The following is a 19,536-nucleotide window of genomic DNA, read 5'->3' as shown; positions in this document are numbered from 1 at the left end:
TATCTGCCTGATTTGTAGAGAGTCCAGAGATCACAGATCTCACACCGTGAGCCCCATAAGGAGGCTAGTGCAGGAATACAAGGTGAGTGTCAGTAGCCTTAGTATAACAGTGTGTCCTGGGGTCACTGATATCACACTCTGATCCCCCTAGTGGAGGAGTAGCCTAGTGGGTAGTGCAGCAGACTTTGGTTCTGGTGAACTGGGTTCAATTCCCACTGCAGCTCCTGTGCAACTCTGGACAAGTCACTTAACCCTCTATTGCCCCAGGTACAAATAAGTATCTGTATATACTATGTAAACTGCTTTGAATGTAGTTGCAAAAACCATAGAAAAGTGCTTTATCAAGTCCCATTTTCTTTTGGAGGCTGTGCAGGAATACAAGGTGTGTGTCAGTTTCTTTATTATCACAAAGTAGAGGAGTGTGGTAGCCGTGTTAGTCCACTCTTAAGGTTATCAATAGAAATCAAACAAAATAAAACATGGAAAAGAAAATAAGATGATACCTTTTTTATTGGACATAACTTAATACATTTCTTGATTAGCTTTCGAAGGTTGCCCTTCTTCCAGATCGGGTTCTACATGGAATGTTGCTACTTTTTCAGATTCTGCGTGGAATCTTGTCACTCTTTAGCATTCCGGAATCTTGCTGTTCTTTGGGGTTCTGCGTGGAACGTTGCTACTCTTTGAGATTCTGCCTGGAATCTTGTTACTCTTTAGGGTTCCAGAATCTTGCTATTCTTTGGGGTTCTACATGTAGAGAGGTGTGGTAGCCGTGTTAGTCCTCGCTTAAGGTTATCAGTAGAAATCAAACAAAATAAAACATGGAAAAGAAAATAAGATGATACCTTTTTTATTGGACATAACTTAATACATTTCTTGATTAGCTTTCGAAGGTTGCCCTTCTTCCTCAGATCGGAAATAAGCAAATGTGCTAGCTGACAGTGTATATAAGTGAAAACATTCAAGCATTACTATGACAGTCTGACAGGGTGGGAGGAGGGGGGTGGGTAGGAAGTACATCAAAGCATTATCACAGTATGTCCTGGGGTCACAGTCACAGATATCCCCATAGTGGAGGAGTTGCCGAGTGGTTAGTGCAGCAGACTTTGCTTCTGGGTTTGATTCCCACTGCAGCTCTGTGACTCTGAGCAAGTCACTTAACCCTCCATTGCCCCAGGTCTAATCTTATTTAATGAATTTGTATCCCACATTTTCCCACCTATTTGCAGGCTGAATGTGGCTTACAGAGCCCTGTTATGGCATTGGGTCTGCTTTCAGTGATAAGTTAAAGAGCAGGACAGTAGCTCTGAGTCAGGGTCTTTCTTTGATCTATCTCCCAGGCCAGCAGTTAATGCTTCACACCTTCTTAGCCCAGAGAATCCCGCTTCTAGGGTTTGTCTGGAGGCAGTGGGGGGGGGGACTGCAAGGCGCTTTCAGGTAATTGTTGGGGGGGGAGGGGGGTTGTCACATGTGTGGCTGACTGTCTTTGCTTGCTGGCCAGTTGGCACACAGGGAGAGGTTGGGAGACAATGCTAGGGTATTTAGCTTAATTGCTCTTTGGAATGTGTTAGGCAGAGGGATTCTGGTGCTTGAATATTGGTTTTAGACTTCACTGGAGTTTTCACAGAGTCATGTGCAGTCAGGTCAGCAGTATTGCTTCTCTAGCTAAATGCTCACTTGTGTGCAGACCACTCAATGTCAGACTGATTCACTCAAAGCCATAAGATCAATTTATCTTTTCAGATTGGCCAATCCACACAAGTCCTCTCTCCTCACAAACCCAACATCCCCGGCCTAATCATATGCAGTGCAGAAGGCTCCTTCAGGCACCCAGAAAGGGTCCTCTGCCCCACAGTAATCATTCAGGGCAAGATGCACTAACCTACCCTGGCATGCATTAAAGCCCAATTTCCGACGACGACGACGGTAGCAGCAAACGAAAACGGAATGCAGATGAGCAAATTGTGTAGAAACCCTATTGAAATGAGATACACTAAAGTTTTCCGCTTGCCCTAACGATGGAAAACTACGGGAAAGCTAACGATCGGGAGGGAGCAAAGGCGCTCGTCAGGAGCGTCCTTTATGGATGGCCTTGCCCCCCTCTTAGGTCGCCACTGCTCCCCGCTTCCTCCTGCATTAATAAAAAATCCTGCACTAATAAAAAATCCAACTTTAAGCTGCCCCGGCCCCCTTCTCTTCCTCTCTTCCTCCCCAGCTCCGCCTCCTACCATCTTCTGCCCCCGTGCCCCACCCCCGCCTCCCCCCTGAGGTCGTTGCTGGACGCTCCCCCCATCCACCCGGGCCCCCCCTCCGTCTTACCGGGCCCGCGCAGCGCCTCTCACCTCTGTGTGAAGGTGCTGCATGGGCAAGAAGAACAGCTGATCGCCTCTTCACCGAGTCTTCGGACGTCCCTCCTGGGCCCGCCCTCGTCTGACGTAAGTAACCTGATGTTTAAAGCGCTGCCCGGGGCTGTGTTTGTGATTGGAAGTAGGAGTTAGAGGAGAGGTAGTAGTCTCGATTACTGGTGTGGGTCTGCTCTGAGGTCCTCGGAGCCTGTCTCCGGGTTGCTTTCGGTGTGTTGTTCCAGCACCTTACACCGCCACAGCCGCCCTGATCGCTCTATTTGCGGTGTTATCAGGACAGTCTGGTGCTCCGAAGCATTTGCCCGGGGTGCAGAGACTCCGCAACCCTGGGGGCTGTGCCAGTGGATGGAGGTAGGAATCGGAGGAGGGCTGCAGGCTCAGTCTTCGGCTGCTGACCTGTTCTGTATCCTTTGGCGCCTTACACCGGGGCGCCATCGCGTTGCTCCTGCTCCCCTTGCCGCCGCTGCCGCTTCGGTAATGGAATTCAAACCTGCGTGGGGTAAACACAAAGGAATCCTGTTTAGAAGGAATGGTTTCCTGGAATCTTAGCGGAGTTTGGGTGGTGACGCCGGTAATTGGGAAACAAAACGGGAGCTGGGCAGACTTCTACGGTCTAGGCCCTGATGGTGACTGAATAGATAGGGATGAGCTGGAGTGTAAATTTTAAGGGGCTTTGAGGTTAGCTTCAGAACTTAGTACAAGACAAATGCTGGGTAGACTTTTACGGTCTGTGCCCTGAGAAAGGCAAGGAGAAATCAAACTCAGTATCACATACCATGTAAAATGAGTTTATCTTGTTGGGCAGACTGGATTATTATTATTATTTGTTGCATTTGTATCCCACATTTTCCTACCTTTTTGCAGGCTCAGTGTGGCTTACAATGTTCCGTTATGGCATTCACCATTCCAGAGTAAAAAGTTATAGTTGGAGTTACATGGAGAATAGGATAATAGGCATAGAAGGAAACCAGTTAGAATATAAAATAGAGTGGTGATGTGTTGCAGTTTATTTATTTATTTTTGTTACATTTGTACCCTGCGCTTTCCCACTCATGGCAGGCTCAATGCAGCTTACATGGGGCAATGGAGGGTTAAGTGACTTGCCCAGAGTCACAAGGAGCTGCCTGTGCCAGGAACCGAACTCAGTTCCTCAGGACCAAAGTCCACCACCCTAACCACTAGGCCACTCCTCCACTCCAGTTACAATTATTGATCGATGTTGGACAGTACAGGTCTTTATCTGCCGTCATTTACTATGTTACCACTTCTTCTGTGCTCCAGCCCCTCATCCTCTCTTCCCACCCTCCCATAGGTGTAGGGAATGGAAGATGCAACAAGTCATGGTGGAAGTAAATGCTTCTATGACTGCAGACCTTTGGCAGCATCAGCAGTGGCTGAAGAAGGTGGATGACGGAATTTGGCAGAAAATCAACACTAGCATTGGCTGGTTGACAACCCTATGGATATTATGTTTTCTCTGATAGAGGGTTAACACTCTCGCTACATTTTTAACACATCACTTGCTTTTTTTTACAGTGTTTGGTATTATAATCCCTCCGAAGGGACGTTAATGCTTTACCTGAGTCAACTGGTGCCTCTGTTCACACTGAAAGGGGTAGGGATTAAATGGGTCTCAGCTCCTTGTGACTCTAGGCAAGTCACTTAACCTACAAATAAGTACCTGAGTGAATATACTATGTGAACTGCTTTGAATGTAGTTGCAAAAACCATAGAAAAGTGGTCTATCAAGTCCCATTTCCCTTTCCTCCATAGTGGAGGCTGTGCAGGAATCCAAGGAGTGTGTCAGTATCTTTAGTATCACAGTGTGTCCTGGGAAGCTGAGAGATGAAGGTGTGTGTTTTTTATGGAGTTGAATTAGCAGCATTTTGAAGCATATGAGTAGTAAGATCAATCATCAAAACTTGAACCCTGGCTGCTGTCTATTCAGGCATCTTCCATATACATTCAGGGGTCAATATTCAGCCTGTGAGTTGTGGCTCCCCGAAGGAATACAGGTATTGCCAATACTCCATGCTGTACCCAAGAACCTAAACAGATGATAATAATGAATAATCTTATTGAATTACCCCCTCGTAATGCTGTTTCATCTTGTCTTACATTTCCCTATCTGTAGGAATGTGATATATAAAACAATTCACTCTGCTAATTTCTCCTATCAAGGCACCAAAATTCTCTTCCTAAATCAATCAAGTTTACAGCTGATTACCTAACTTTTACAAGTCTTCTAAAAACACATTTCTTCAGTTTGGCCTTTCTGAATACAAAGAACTCTTTTCTTAATCTCGTTTCCCACCTAGTCCTGCCTAATTATGCTCTCACCTATCCACTCCTGAGATAGTCTAAAGCCCTGGTTAGGACACCTTGTTCATGGTTCAGTTTACCTGGTTAGATATGGGGCACTGGAACTGAATATTACTGGTGCCTGCATATCGCTCAGTTCCACCCTGACTCTGCCTCCGTTTCACCCCTCCACTGCTTGGACAGAACTTTTGCCAATATTCAGTGGCACTGTTGGGTTAAGTGCTGTTTAATATTGGCTCATGGCCAGTTTAGCACGATTTAACCAGGCAGAAGCCTATCCTGCCTGGTTATATCACTTTGAATATTGACCCATCAGAATTCAGTTATCTTAAAGACGGGGGCAGGCCCAGGAGGAGACAGACGCGCGACCGAAGCTGGGCGAAGACAGGCATCAGTTTTTGTACTTGCCCGTGCAGCGCCTTCGGACAGAGGAGAGAGGGGCTGCACGGGCCCGGTAAGAGGGAAGGGGCCCAGTGGATGGGGGGGAATGGCGGCGACGACGACCCCAAGAGGGGGCGGGGCACAGGGCGGAGGATGTCAGGAGGCGGAGCTGAGGGGAGACAGAGTAGTGAGGAAGGGAGGGGGGCTGGGGCTGCTAAAGGTATGTTTTGCTTTTTAATTTATAATGCAGAGGGAAGCGGGGGGGGGGGGAATGGCGACCTCGGGGGGGGGGGCAAGGACGGCCATACAGGACACTCCTGACGAGCGCCTTTGCCCCCTCCCGACCCTTTTTATTTTTGTTTTGATTTGGGAGCCACGTGCTTGTGTTTTGACTGTTTGTGGCATGCGCAGAGCAGCTAACATAACGCTTGGCTGCTCTGCACATGCTTTAGGGGCCGATTACCGACGTGGATTACGATTCTTTGATACATTGTACTTTTCAATACTGATCCGAGCATGTGTGACTTGTTTTTTGGGTGCATTCTTTGTTTTTTAAAAATCGTTAGGGACTTTAACGATTTAGATTTTTTAACATTTGCTTGATGCATCTGCCTCTCAATCCCTGATTAGGACACCTTGGTCATGGTTCAGTTTATGTGGTTAGATATGGGGCACTGGAACTGAATATCACTGGTGCCCGCTTATCTCTCAGCTCCACCCTGACTCTGCCCCCGTTTCACCCCTCCTCTGCCTGGACAGAACTTTTGCCAATATTCAGTGGCACTGTTGGGTTAAGTGCTGTTTAATATTGGCTCATGGCCAGTTCAGTATGATTTAACCAGGCAGGAGCCTATCCTGGTTATATCACTTTGAATATTGATCCATCAGAATTCTGTTATTTCAAAGAAACGATCTAAATTGGAAGGAACATCTCACATTTACAGTCAAATCTGAAATTGTGGCTATAAAAATAATCACATGCTAATCAATGATGTTTAATGTTCACAGGAAAAACTTAAAATGCACCTGGAGCCTCTGAGAAAGAATCTGGAAGATCTTCTGAAGTTTAAATCTACTGAAGAGAAGAAAGCTGAAGAGCTGAAGGTGGGTGTCTGTGTCTCCTTCTGAGCCAGTTTCTGCAGGGTTTTTGTTCCTCTCACTATATCAATCCCCTGAATCACCTGAATAAGAGAATAATATCATCATCATTATTATTATTATTAGCATTTGTATAGCGCTACTAGACGCACGCAGCGCTGAACACCTGACACAAAGAGACAGTCCCTGCCCAAAAGAGCTTACAATCTAAATAATACAGACAGACAAGACAGTTACGGGTGAGGGAAGTGATGGGTGAAAAGGAAGGAAGGGACAAGGGGAGGGCAATTGAATAATAATAAATAATAATAGATTGAATAATAATAAATTGAATAATGGAATTCAGTCTGCATGGAAACTATTTCTTGGTTCCTTATTGGCTGAGAACAGGCGGATTCTGAATCTGTAAGTGGAACAAAGGAAAAGGTTAACATTGTATTTCTTGCAGAGAGTTAGTGTGGTGTGGGCTGCAAAATGGGAAAGGAGCATCGGGCTCAAGCTTGATCCAGTCCAGCAGTGTAGAGTGGGGGTCTTTGGGGCTGTTGTGGTGCCAGGAAGGATGGCTGCAGGGCTGAGTGCACCAGGGCCTGTTAGGGGGCAGGAATTGGAGAAGTAGCATGGTCCTGGGAATCTGTGCATGCTTGAAAGGGTCTCTGGTGTGGGGAAGCAGAGTAAGAAGTAAGTTCTAGGCCCACTGGGGAAAACATTGGCTCGATCTGGGGCCGTGCTGGGCTCAAAAGTGTGGCAGCTGACTGGCCATGTTGGAGTGAGTCTGGGAAACCAACTTGAGCACCAGTGGGCCCAAATTCCCTAATTGCAAGGGCGTGAAATACAAGACGCTACACGCGTCAACCTTTTCTCACATGAGCACACAGCTTTGGAATACACTGCCGCGCAACCTAAGAATGACTCACAAACAAGCTTCCTTCCGCAAATCATTGAAGACCCACCTGTTTGAAACAATCTACGGAAAGAGCCAAAACACATAGAGTCCACACTCACTATTCATCAATGCATCACACAACCACTTCTGACCCTCACCCCCCTTAATTCCACATCACCCATACATGTACTCACAGAAATATGTACACCATATGTCTGTGTGTCTTAATACTGCCCTTTAAGCTTCCCATTGTCTCCTTCCAATGTTTCAATGTTGATGTCCCATTGTAATATTCCTAACGATACTTCGATGGTCTCGCATAACCTGTACAATGTAACCCATAACCAAGCTGTACAATTGTATTTCCACTCTTCATATCTTATTGTAAGCCACACTGAACCCGCAAAGAGGTGGGAAAATGTGGGATACAAATGCAATAAATAAATAAATAAAACAGGAGCTCTGACAAACCCAGAAATGTGTGCATGATGTTCAGGATCACAGGTCCACGCAGGGCCCATAAAGAAAGTGGAGCTTGGTGTGGAACAGAACCAGGACTCAGTGGGGAGGTCAGAAGTGGGAGTCAGGGCCGCCGAGAGACTGGGCCGGGCCCGGGACAAGCTCCCCCCCTCCCCCGAAGTCATTGCCACTCCTCCTCAACCCGACCCCCTACACGGAAGTTACGTCAGACGAGGGCGGGACACAGGGAGGGAAGGAGGCCCGAAGGGAGATGATCTGCTGCCTGCAGCGCTTTCACACGGAGGTGAGAGGCACTGTGATTTCAATGCAGGGGGCCCGGCCCGGTGGCGGACGGTCGACCACAGAGGGCGGGTGGGACCAGTGGCGTACGTAGCGTATTTGACACCCGGGGCCTATCATTTTTTAACACCCCCCCTCCTCTATATGAAAGAATTATTTTTAATAATAATCCACGAGTCACACAACAAGGGTGTACCTGGGAAAAGGCAGCATCTTAAACATTGCAGTGAGCATTAGAACATCAATACACCCGATTTGGGCGACCCTGTGAGAAGGATGCCCATCTTGCAATTTGTGTCGAAAGATGGACGTCCTTCTCTTTCGAAAATAAGCCTGCTAGGGTCTCAAGAATATCAACTCAAATAAACACTCAAAATGTAAATAGTCTTCCAACCTGATACAATCAATGGTACTAAGCCATGCAGACTACTGCAACGGAATTTACGCAGGATGCAAAGAACAAATCCTAAAGAAACTCCAGACTGCTCAAAACACGGCAGCGAGACTTATCTTTGGGAAAACGCGATACGACAATGCAAAACCCCTTCGCAACAAACTACACTGGCTCCCAATCAAAGAACGTATCACCTTCAAAATCTGCACTATGGTCCACAAAATTATCCACGGCGCAGCCCCGGGATACATGGCTGACCTGATCGACCTGCCAACTAGAAATACATCCAAATCAACACGATCATACCTAAGTCTCCACCACCCTAGCTTCAAAGGACTGAAATACAAATCTACCTATGCGTCCAGCTTTTCTTATATAAGCACCCAACTGTGGAATGCACTACCAAAAGCCTTGAAAGAGACGAATGACCTCCTAAACTTCAGGAAAAAACTGAAAACAAACCTCTTCAAAAAGACATACCCCAATGATCTATGAACTGACAAATTTCCGCAAGCTATTGAAAACCTCTCTCTTCGACAAGATATACAACAAAGATCAACACATGTAACTGTATAATCTTTGACTTATCCAGAAAAGTTTTATACTATCTTTTGCTTTAATACTTTAATCACTTAACCCAAAACTCTCTGTAATAACAAATGTATGTTCCCTTCTACTTCCCATATCCACGATGAATTGTAAGCCACATTGAGCCCGCAAAAAAGTTGGGATAATGTGGGATACAAATGCAATAAATAAATAAATAAAATCCAACATAAATGCCACCTCACTGCAACACAACACAACTAATAACAGTATGTACACAACTCAACTCTTCAGTCGCACTATTCCCTAATGTGGCTGTACCACATGAACTTTACCATTACATCACTTTGTATTTGTTTACACCGGAGTTTGCAATCGCACCTCCGGAACTATGTAAGCCACATTGAGTCTACAAATATGTGAAAAAATGTGGAATACAAATGTACCAAAATAAACACTGGGAGCCCTGTTTACTAAGCAGTGTTATAGGCGCGTTAATATTTTTAATGCAAGTTAACCATGTACGTGCATTAACCATGTAGGTGCATTAACCATGTACGTGCCTGCAATATCCCTATAGGCGCCTACATGGTTAGCACATGCTTTAAGTGTAGGCGCGCTAAAAACACAAACGCACTTTAGTAAACAGGACCCTGAGTCATAATGAAGTATGTTTCACTGGAAATACATTCAGATCTCTGTGAAGGCATGAAAAGCTGGAAAATGCCTGTTAGACAGCAATTTACCAGCTGAGATATCAAAGAAAAAATAAGGCAGGACAAGAAGGAATTATATAGTTAATATTCAGCATCTTAATTAATTCCTGAACAATTTAATCATCGCATCTTCTGAGACAAGAATTAAAAAAAAAAAAGACTGAACAGAGAGATTAAAAAGGTTGAGTGATAACTTGAAAATATTAAGATTCATTTCTTCGGTGGGAAAGTTAGGAATTATTGTTTATATTTTTAAATAAAAGGAGTTAGATAACAGATTATTGAAGAAAAAAGATGCACAATAGAACATACAAATAATAGAAAGATTGGATTTTTTATTTGTTGTAGATAGGCTAGTAGGGGGAGAATAACAGAAGAAGACCCTTTCATACTTACCTGAAGAAGAGGAGGGGTATCTTTCAATACTGACCCATGCAAGAAGGATTTTCCTTGAAGACACTGAAAGATAAAAAGAGATAAATGATTGAGAAAAATATACAGACACTAGAGTTTGACATAAAGAGAATTTACTTAAATCTGAGAACCTAACATACATTAATATTTAATTGGGAAACACCCTGAGTGTAATGAGATCTGTTGGTGGAAGAAAATGTAAAAGAAAAAAACTTGTAAAGTATCTTGTTTATACCAGACTGATTTCAAAACAATTTAAGTGAAAGTTCAAGCAAAGAATAATGAAAAAACTAAGACACCCATAGGAATATGATAAAATTAGAGGGATTTTGTCGCGTGCTCGAGGACCTTGGCATACTGTCAGGCTTCTTCCCCGGGAGCACTGGGTTCGTGAGCCCATGGGCCACTACCGTGGAGCGGCAGTGGAAGGCAAGATCACCTCCAAGGTAGAGATGAGACAAAACTGGACCGGAACCCCGGACTGGAGTTCTACACCGGAATACACGGAACTGGAACGCACCGGACGGGTGCGCACTGGAGTGGAGCCTGCTGGACTGGAACACACTGGAGGGCCCCACAGGACTGGAACATACAGGAGTGAAACCCGCTGGACTGGAACACACTGGACCTAGGCTTCACCTACGCTTGACCACCTTTCCCCGAGGGTTGAGCCCTCAGGTTCTGGCAGCCGGTAGGACTTACAGGAAAACCCGGAACTGGAACTTGCAAGCAGGAACAGCAGGAATGAAGATCCAGGAGTGCCCCCTGGCACCTAGGCGCAGGCAAGGCCGACAGGCAGGGACTGTCCGGGTTCTGGCAGTCGGCAGGTTTAAACACAATGACTAGTAAACTGTACCTAGGCTAATAGAAACGCTATACCCAGGCAAACCAGTCATACACAAGAAACATACACAGAGCACACTCAGGAGACTTGAAAGCTATACACCAGCTAACAACAAAGCTGTGCCCAAGCTAACAAGTCATGCACTGGAAACAAACACAGAGCACTAGCAAAGCTATACACCAGCTAACAACAAAGCTGTGCCCAAGCTAACAAGTCATGCACTGGAAACAAACACAGAGCACTAGCAAAGCTATACACAGGCTAACAAGCCACACGGTGCCTAAGCTGGCTAGTCTAAACAAACACAGAGCACTAGCAAAGCTATACACAGGCTAACAAGCCACACGGAGCCTAAGCTGGCTAGTCTAAACAAACACAGAGCACTAGCAAAGCTATACACAGGCTAACAAGCCACACGGTGCCTAAGCTGGTAAGTCTAAACATAGAAACTCACACAGAGCAAACACTGAAACAGTGTACAGAGCACTCTATACACCAGGGCCCTAGATGAACAATGCAAAGGCCAGGGCTGTAGTCTCTAAGTGATTAATAAAGCCCTTCCACACCAGAGGCACAGCTGCAGCAATCACCTTGCATCCAAACAGAGGCTTGACACACAGAGAAGTCAGCCCAGCGGGAGCCATCTTGGATCCTGGCATACAGGAGTCGGCGGCAGCCATCTTGGAAAAGGCATAGCCCACACAGGTGAGGTTCAGTAGGGCAATCAGCACACAGAGCCAGAGAGAAACTAAGACAGAGACAGACACAGAGACAAGCAGAAGCCAGCACAGCCACCGACTCCCAGAAACAGGGTAAGTCTGAGGGTTGTCACGGCCACAGACGTAACAGATTTGGCTGATAACATCTTATTAGTTTTCTGCTCTTATTCTATAAGGCTTAGGCATGTCCTGAAATCGTTAAATAAATGACATTAAGTGCACCCCATAGTTGTACCTCTCTCTTGGTGCCAGTTCATAGAATTGCCCCTCAGTGCTTTCATCACATCGTTGCTGAGGTCATCCGCTCGGTGAACTGTGACATTATAGTAAGGACTGATCTGGTGACATTCACTGACTGTTACATGTACATTTCTGCTCATTCAGGGATGGGTCTGTCCTGATGCCTTTTAAGTGAGTTCCAGGATACAGATTTCAATCTGAAATAACTCCTGTGATGTGGAAGCTCATTTTCATCTAATTTAACCATTTATAACCTGTAACTGTTGATTGGTTTTGAGAGCTCCAGGATATAGTTGCGGATTCTGGATCCTCTGGTGTCACAAAGCTCAGCAGAGCTGGTGTTAGGTGAACTCAGTGGTCCTCAGGAAAACGAGATTTTCAAGCTCTTTCAGCTGGAGGTTCTGCACAGCCAGTGGGTGAAGTGAGGGTACCCTAACCCTAGCTTCCTACCATTCCACCTTCTTTTTAGAGACAGCACTATAACTACATTTAAATCACAGGATCTGCTGGTCTGTGACCACTTACTTTGTTGTTGTTGTTTTTGGGTTTTTTTGCTTGTTTGTTTTCTTGAATTTTTCAAAGCTTTATTGAAAATATAGCCAAATTTAACAGCAGTAGCCAGAAAACTAATTCTTAAAGAATCAACACCCCTTCATCCCCTCCCTCCTCCCCCTTATCCACAACCATGGAGAACCACTACTCAACAAAATGTACAAAAGCTTGGGCTAGATACCAGAAGAAGAGAGAGGAGAACAAGATGCTAATGAATACTGAGGAAGGGAGAGAATGGGGAGATGCAGGGGGTAGATGCTTGGGAAGAATGAAGTGGAGGCTGCTTGTGGTAAGGGGTAAGAGCAGGAGAGGAGGGAGACCCCTCTTCTGCTCACTTAGAGACAATATGGGGACAACAGTGGTACAGGACCCAACTTTACAAAATTATTGGGGGTGCTAAACCCAGTGGAAATAACCCCTCCCTGGACACATACAAGGAATTTTCTCAAAATTGGGGGTGCTCAAGCACCCACAGCACTAACAGAGTTGGCTCCTATGGGTACTGGAATGGGTACAGTGCAGAGAGGCAGAGGGAGTTGCTGAGCAGGGGATGGAGGAGATTGTGAAAGGGGGATAAGCTTCTGAGTATGGTAGGAGAGGAAGGTTGGGAAAAGAGTGGGTGGTGAGAGGAGGAAGGCTGTGCTGGAGTCACGACTGTTAAAGGAGGAAGTGCTGTACCAGAGCCACCACTGAGAGGAGGTAATGGAGCCACTGCAAGTGTGGAATATGGGTTTGGGTGTGAGAAGGTACGTCTTGATTAATCTAGGGTGCTCAGTACACTTGTACTTGTCCTGCTGACAACAACAGAGATTTCTTGTTCATGGAAAGACCTCAATCCAGAATCACTGTACTGTTACTGAGAATTATCTTTCCGTGTTTAATCCAGAGTGAGACACAGATCAAACGACAGAAAGTGGAGTCTGAGTTTGAAGAGTTACAACAGTTTCTGAATAAGGAGAAGCAGATCCTTCTCTCGAGACTGGAAAAGGAAGAGAAGAAGATTCTCCAGAGAATCATGGAAAATGAGACCCAGCTAGAAGAGCAAAGTTCCTCCCTCATGCAGCTGATCACCGAGATAGAGGAGAAGAGTCAACAGCCGACCAACGAGTTACTGAAGGTGAGATTAGCAAATATATTTCTAAGGAAGTTACAGATCTTCCAGGAGGAATCAGGGAATTCAAGTAGCAGATCGAAATATCTTACATAATGGCTGATTTTTCAGCCAGCAGCTGCACTTACCAAATCAGAGGGGTAAATTGGGCAACTTTCATTTTTGGAAGTTTTGTATACTGTAGGGTCAGTAGAGAGGGACTATACAACTTTTTCACAACGTTGATGTTTTTCATGTTCTACAGCCTAAAAACTGTGGGTAAACATTTCATATTTTTTAAAGATGTAGTTAGTCCATACCTGAGGCTGAAATTTTGCAAGATTATACAGTTGATATCCCTCTGCTAGAAATAAGTCACTTACCCCACTTTTGATACCTTTTCACCCAGACATCACAACTCCACCTCTGCCCAAACCAGGCACTTGAGAGCCTCTACATGCAGATCACGGATCAGAGCCACTAAGGAGGTTTCAGTACTGTGCCCCATCCAAAAGTCTGATTGATGGGCATGAAGGACTTGAAAAGTTGCCCAAGTATCAGTTTCTCTACAACTTAGGAGATAAATGGTAGTTTTGAAATAGGCTGATACACTTGTTTCCATAATGAGTTTGGGTGTTTCTTATAGATTTTTGGATGCTGATCATAGAAATGGCATCAAAATTTTGTAGCTGTTTTTTGATTGAGCAGAGCTTTGAGTAGAGTATCCTAATGTATAATGTGTTCTCGTAAACTGTGAAATCTAACTAGAAATATTCTCTGTTTCATTTCCCTTTAGGACGTGAAGGATGCTCTGAGCAGGTACAAGTTAGTTTTCTGTCATTTTCTATGCGGCTGGATGGATTTTGAGTAAGAAAGAAGGGAATTAATTGATTGGAGAAAGGGAGAGGAGTAGCCTAATGGTTAGTGCAGTGGGCTTTGATCCTGGCAACCTGGGTTCAAGTCCCACAGCAGCTCTTTGTGACCTTGGGCAAATCACTTAACCCTCCATTGCCCTAGGAACAAAAAAACTGATTGTGAGCCCCCTAGGGACAGAGAAAGTACCTGTATATAATGTGTACAGTGCTGCATATGTCTAGTAGTGCTATAGAAATGATTAGTAGTGCATGTGGAATTAAGAATGGGAGAGAAGGAGGTGGGATTGAGTGCAGAAGGAGTTGCTGGGGATGGTCTCTGCTCTGACGCTGTCCATAACAAAGTAATTCTATAAAAATGTATTGATATTTCTTAGAAGGGTGAGTAAGCATGTGGATAATGGTGAGCCAGTTGATACTGTTTATCTGAAATTTCAGAAGACATTTGATAAAGTTCCCCATGAATTTTTCCTGAGGAAATAAAATGTCATAGGATGGGATACAGTGTCGTATTGTTGATTATAAGAACATAAAAGAAGCCATACTGGGTCAGACCAATGGTCCATCTAGCCCAGTATCCTGCTTCCAACAGTGGCCAATCCAGGTCACAAGTACCTGGCAGAAACCCAAATCGTGGCAACACTCCATGCTACAAATCCCAGGGCAAGTAGTTGCTTCCCTTGTCTCTCTCAATAGCAGTCTATGGACTTTTCCTCCAGGAATTTGTCCAAACCTTTTTTAAACACAGATACACTAACCACTGTTATGACATCCTCTGGCAAAGAGTTTCAGAGCATAACTATTTGTTGAGTAAAATAATATTTCTTGCTATTTGTCTTAAAAGTATTTCCATGTAACTTCCTCGAGTGTCCCTTAGTCTTTGTAATTTTGGAATGAGTAAAAAACTGATTTACTTCTACTCATTCTCCCCTTATCCGTCTCTTTTCCAAGCTGAAGAGCCCTAACCTCTTTAGCCTTTCCTCATATGAGAAGAGTTTCATCCCCTTTACCATTTTAGTCGCTCTTCTTTGAACCTTTTCTAATTCCGCTATTGGGCTCATTTTCAAAACAGAAAAACATCTAAAAAGTGGCATAAAGCAGCATTTGGATCTTTTTCTCACAAAAATGTCCAAATCAGTACTTTCAAAACCTATTTTTAGACGTTTTTCTATGAAGTCTGTCAGAAGTGCGTCCAAATCTCAAAGGGGTGTGTAAGGGGCATGTTCAGGGTGGGACTTGTGCATTCTTAAGACGTAGACGTTTTTCAGCCATAACGGAACAAAACAAAATCTTCCAGGACTAAAACGTAGACGTTTTTGAGCTAGACCTGTTTTTATAACGAATAAGGCACAAAAAGGTGCCCTAAATACCCAGATGACCACTGGAGGAAATCAGGGATGACCTTCCCTAATTCCCCCAGTGGTCACTAACCCCCTCCCACCCCCCCCAAAATGTGATGAAAAACATTGGCAGTCTCTATGCCAGCCTCTGATGTTATACTCAGGTCCATTAGAACAGCATGCAGGTCCCTGGAGTAGTCTAGTGGTGGGTGCAGTGCACTGCCGACAGGTGGACCCAGGCTCCTACCTCCCCCTACCTGTTACACTTCTGGATGAAACTGTAAGCCCTCCAAATCTCACCAGAAACCCACATATAGGTGCCCCCTTCACCCGTAAGGGCTGTGGTAGTGGTGTACAGTTGGGGGTAGTGGGTTTTGGAGGGCTCAGCAGACAAGGTAAGGAAGCATTTTATGAAGTCCACTGCAGTGCCCCCTAGTGTGACCTACTGCTTTCCTGGGATGTCAGGGGGACCAGTCTATTAAAAGTATCGGCTCCTCCTACATCCCAATGCCTTGATTTTGTGTGTTTTGCTCTTGGACGTTTCTTTTTTTTTTTTTCGAGAATGGACCAAAAAACAAAATGTTCAAATCACAAAACCTTGTTCAAAACGGTATTTAAAAAAAAAAAAAAAAGATAGACATTTTTCTTTTTTGAAAATGGCCTTTTTTCCTATTCAGACTTTGACATCATTTAGAAAATGCCCTTCTATACCTTTTTTGAGATACAGTGGAGGAGTGGCCTAGTGGTTAGGGTGGTGGACTTTGGTCCTGGGGAACTGAGGAACTGAGTTTGATTCCCACTTCAGGCACAGGCAGCTCCTTGTGACTCTGGACAAGTCACTTAACCCTCCATTGCCCCATGTAAGCCGCATTGAGCCTGCCATGAGTGGGAAAGCGCGGGGTACAAATGTAACAAAAATAAAATAGATACTATTGGAGATTCTACATGGAATGTTGCTACTATTGGAGATTCTACATGGAATGTTGTTACTGTTGGAGATTCTACATGGAATGTTGCTATTCCACTAGCAACATTCCATGTAGAAGGCTGCGCAGGCTTCTGTTTCTGTGAGTCGTGCAGGACGTCAGACTCACAGAAGCAGAAGCCTGCGCGGCCACATTGGTGATCTGCAAGGGCCGACTTCTACATGGAATGTTGCCGACTTCTACATGGAATGTTGCTAGTGGAATAGCAACATTCCATGTAGAATCTCAAATAGTAGCAACAGTGAAGTAGTGGCCTAGTGGTTAGGGTGGTGGACTTTGGTCCTGAGGAACTGAGTTTGATTCCCACTTTAGGCAGAGGCAGCTCCTTGTGACTCTGGGCAAGTCACTTAACCCTCCATTGCCCCATGTAAGCCGCATTGAGCCTGCCATGAGTGGGAAAGTGCAGGGTACCAATGTAATAAAATAAATACAGTGACCAGAACTGAATGAAATTCTCACCATGGAGTGATAGAAAAGCATTATAGTATTTTCCTTCTTATTCACCATCCCTTTCCTAATAATTCTTAGCATCCTGTTTGCTTTTTTTGGCTGCCACCGCACACTGAGCAGAAGATTTCAGCGTATTATCTACAATGACACCCAGAACTTTTTCTGGAGCGCTGACTCCCAAGGTGGATCCTAGCCTCAGGTGACTATAATTCGGATTATTCTTTCTAATGTGCATTCATTCAAATTAAATTTTATCTGCTATTTGGACGCCCAGTCTTCCAATTTCCTAAGATCTTTCTAAAATATTTCACAGTCCACACGTGTTTTAACAACCTTGAATAGTTTTGTATCATCTGCAAATTTGATCACCTCACTTGTCATTCCGATTTCCATATCATTTATAAATATGTTAAATAGTACCGGTCCCAGTACAGGTCCACAGTTGCAATCCGCTGTTCACCTTCCTCCGTTGAGAGAAATGACCATTTATCCTTACCATCTGTTTTCTGTCCAGTAACCAATTCCTAATCTATACTGGTTAAAAGATAAAAAAAACAGAGTAGGGTTAAATGGTCAATATTCTCAATGGAATAAATAATGGGGTTCCTCAGGGTCTGTGCTGTGACCTCTACTTTTTAACTTAATCACAAATGATTTAGAAATGGGAATAATGAGTGGGGTGATTAAATTTGCTGAGGACAAAGTTATTCAAAGTTCTTAAAATACAAGAGGATTTACAGAATTTCATATTGACCAATTGGATGATTTCGCATATTACCAGCTGAGACATTACGTGGCCTCTCTGCCCAAACAATCTTTGACCGCGGAGATAGGGGATAACATAGTAACATAGTAGATGACGGCAGAAAAAGACCTGCACGGTCCATCCAGTCTGCCCAATAAGATAAATTCATATGTGCTACTTTTTATTTGTACCTGTCCTCTTCAGGGCACAGACCATATAAGTCTGGCCAGCACTATCCCCGCCTCCCAACCACTAGCCCCGCCTCCCACCACCAGCTCTGGCACAGACCGTATAAGTCTGCCCAGCACTATCCCCGTCTCCCAACCACCAGTCCCACCTCCCACCACCAGCTCTGGCACAGACCGTATAAGTCTGCCCAGCTCTATCCCCGCCTCCCACCACCAGCACTACACAGACCGTATAATTCTGCCCAGCACTATCCCCGCCTCCCAACCACCAGCCCCACCTCCCACCATCGGCTCTGCCACCCAATCTCAATTAAGCTCCTGAGGATCCATTCCTTCTGAACAGGATTCCTTTATGTTTATCCCACGCATGTTTGAATTCTGTTACCGTTTTCATCTCCACCACCTCCCGCGGGAGGGCATTCCAAGTATCCACCACGAAGCACACGAAGCACAGATGTAGTTTTGGAACTTTCTGGTTCTGCTTCTCAAACAGACCACTGAATCTCTTCCTTTTTTTGCTGGATGGATCAGCTGACTCATTAAATTTTAATGTGTGGCCAACGGCAGAAACAGACATGCCGGAATGGAGCATATCCAACACACCTATTTTGTCACTAAGACACATCACATGTTTCTTTCTCTTACGATCAACTTACTGAACTGTTGGGTCTGGAGGCCCAACAAAGAGTACCATTGAGATACTTTCACTCTTTTATAAGAGACTCGTTACAGAACTTTGACTTTTCCAAAATAATTGAACAATGGAATGCTGAACTGGGACTTAATCTCCAGGAGGAGCACCTACACAGACAGTTGGTATCGGTGACTAAGTTTACAGAGAACGTAGCCTGGCAAGAATTGCAGCTAAAATTTTTACTGAGGCTGTATATCTCACCGTATAGGGCCTGGAGAGCAACCATAGCAGACGTGGATTCCTGTCCAAAGTGTGGGGCTTCCGGAGCACACCTGGGGCACATGTTTTGGACGTGTCCCGGGGTGCAACAATTCTGGAGGGACGTGGGACTGCAGGTATCTAACTGTTGGCGCACAAGATGGAAGATAGCTCCAGGACAATTATTTGAGTCTTTTGCCAGTGCAGGGTGTATGCCAGCGAAAATGAAAGCTTTTTTAAAGCGCACTGTGCTGATGGGTAAGAGAGCAATACTACAACTGTGGAGAAATGCAGAAAGCCCCTCCCTGGCACAGTGGCTTATAGCAATGATTCAAATGTGCTCATTGGAGAAACGGAAAATAAAAGACTTGGCGTCCAACAAAGGGGACATTTTTTGTGCCACTTGGGCACCCTTTTGGGACACGCTTACCCCTACTGCTCGAAGCCGTATCCTGAACTTATGAGGGGGGAGGGTAGGGGGTGATAGGTTGAGTTGGGGGGGGGTGGGTGGGTGGGCACGTTCTAATTCTGTTTTAATAAAAATGAACGGGAAAAAAAAATACAAGAGGATTGTGAAAAATTGCAAGAGGACTTTACATGACTGGGAGACAGAATCCACCAACTGGCAGATGACATTTAGATCTAGATTCTATAAACCTAAAACATCTAAGTGAAAAACGCACAAAATCAAGCCATTAGGACGTATGTGGGCCAGTATTCTTAGTAGACTGGCCACACAGAC

The 19,536-nt window shown here is 44.8% G+C and overlaps 2 protein-coding genes across 15 annotated transcripts in view; one reads left to right on the top strand and one right to left on the bottom strand.

Moving 5' to 3' along the window:
- LOC115459508 (E3 ubiquitin-protein ligase TRIM39-like) overlaps window positions 1–19,536 on the bottom strand; it is a 675,517-nt gene that overhangs the window by 597,610 nt on the left and 58,371 nt on the right. The gene's annotated exons all lie outside the window — the stretch shown is intronic.
- LOC115459511 (E3 ubiquitin-protein ligase TRIM39-like) overlaps window positions 1–19,536 on the top strand; it is a 601,987-nt gene that overhangs the window by 569,632 nt on the left and 12,819 nt on the right. For 4 of the 6 annotated variants that reach the window (XM_030189328.1, XM_030189323.1, XM_030189322.1 and 1 more), the window contains exons 2-4: window positions 6,075–6,170; window positions 13,118–13,348; window positions 14,118–14,140. The exons of the other annotated variants lie outside the window; for them this stretch is intronic. In XM_030189328.1, coding sequence (XP_030045188.1) covers window positions 6,075–6,170; window positions 13,118–13,348; window positions 14,118–14,140 — 350 coding nt within the window. The remainder of the gene's footprint in view (window positions 1–6,074; window positions 6,171–13,117; window positions 13,349–14,117; window positions 14,141–19,536) is intronic. 6 annotated transcript variants of the gene reach the window in all.

Source organism: Microcaecilia unicolor, unplaced genomic scaffold (assembly GCF_901765095.1).
Source record: "Microcaecilia unicolor unplaced genomic scaffold, aMicUni1.1, whole genome shotgun sequence".
Lineage (NCBI taxonomy): Eukaryota > Metazoa > Chordata > Amphibia > Gymnophiona > Siphonopidae > Microcaecilia > Microcaecilia unicolor.
This window is presented reverse-complemented; position numbering and strand designations above follow the sequence as displayed.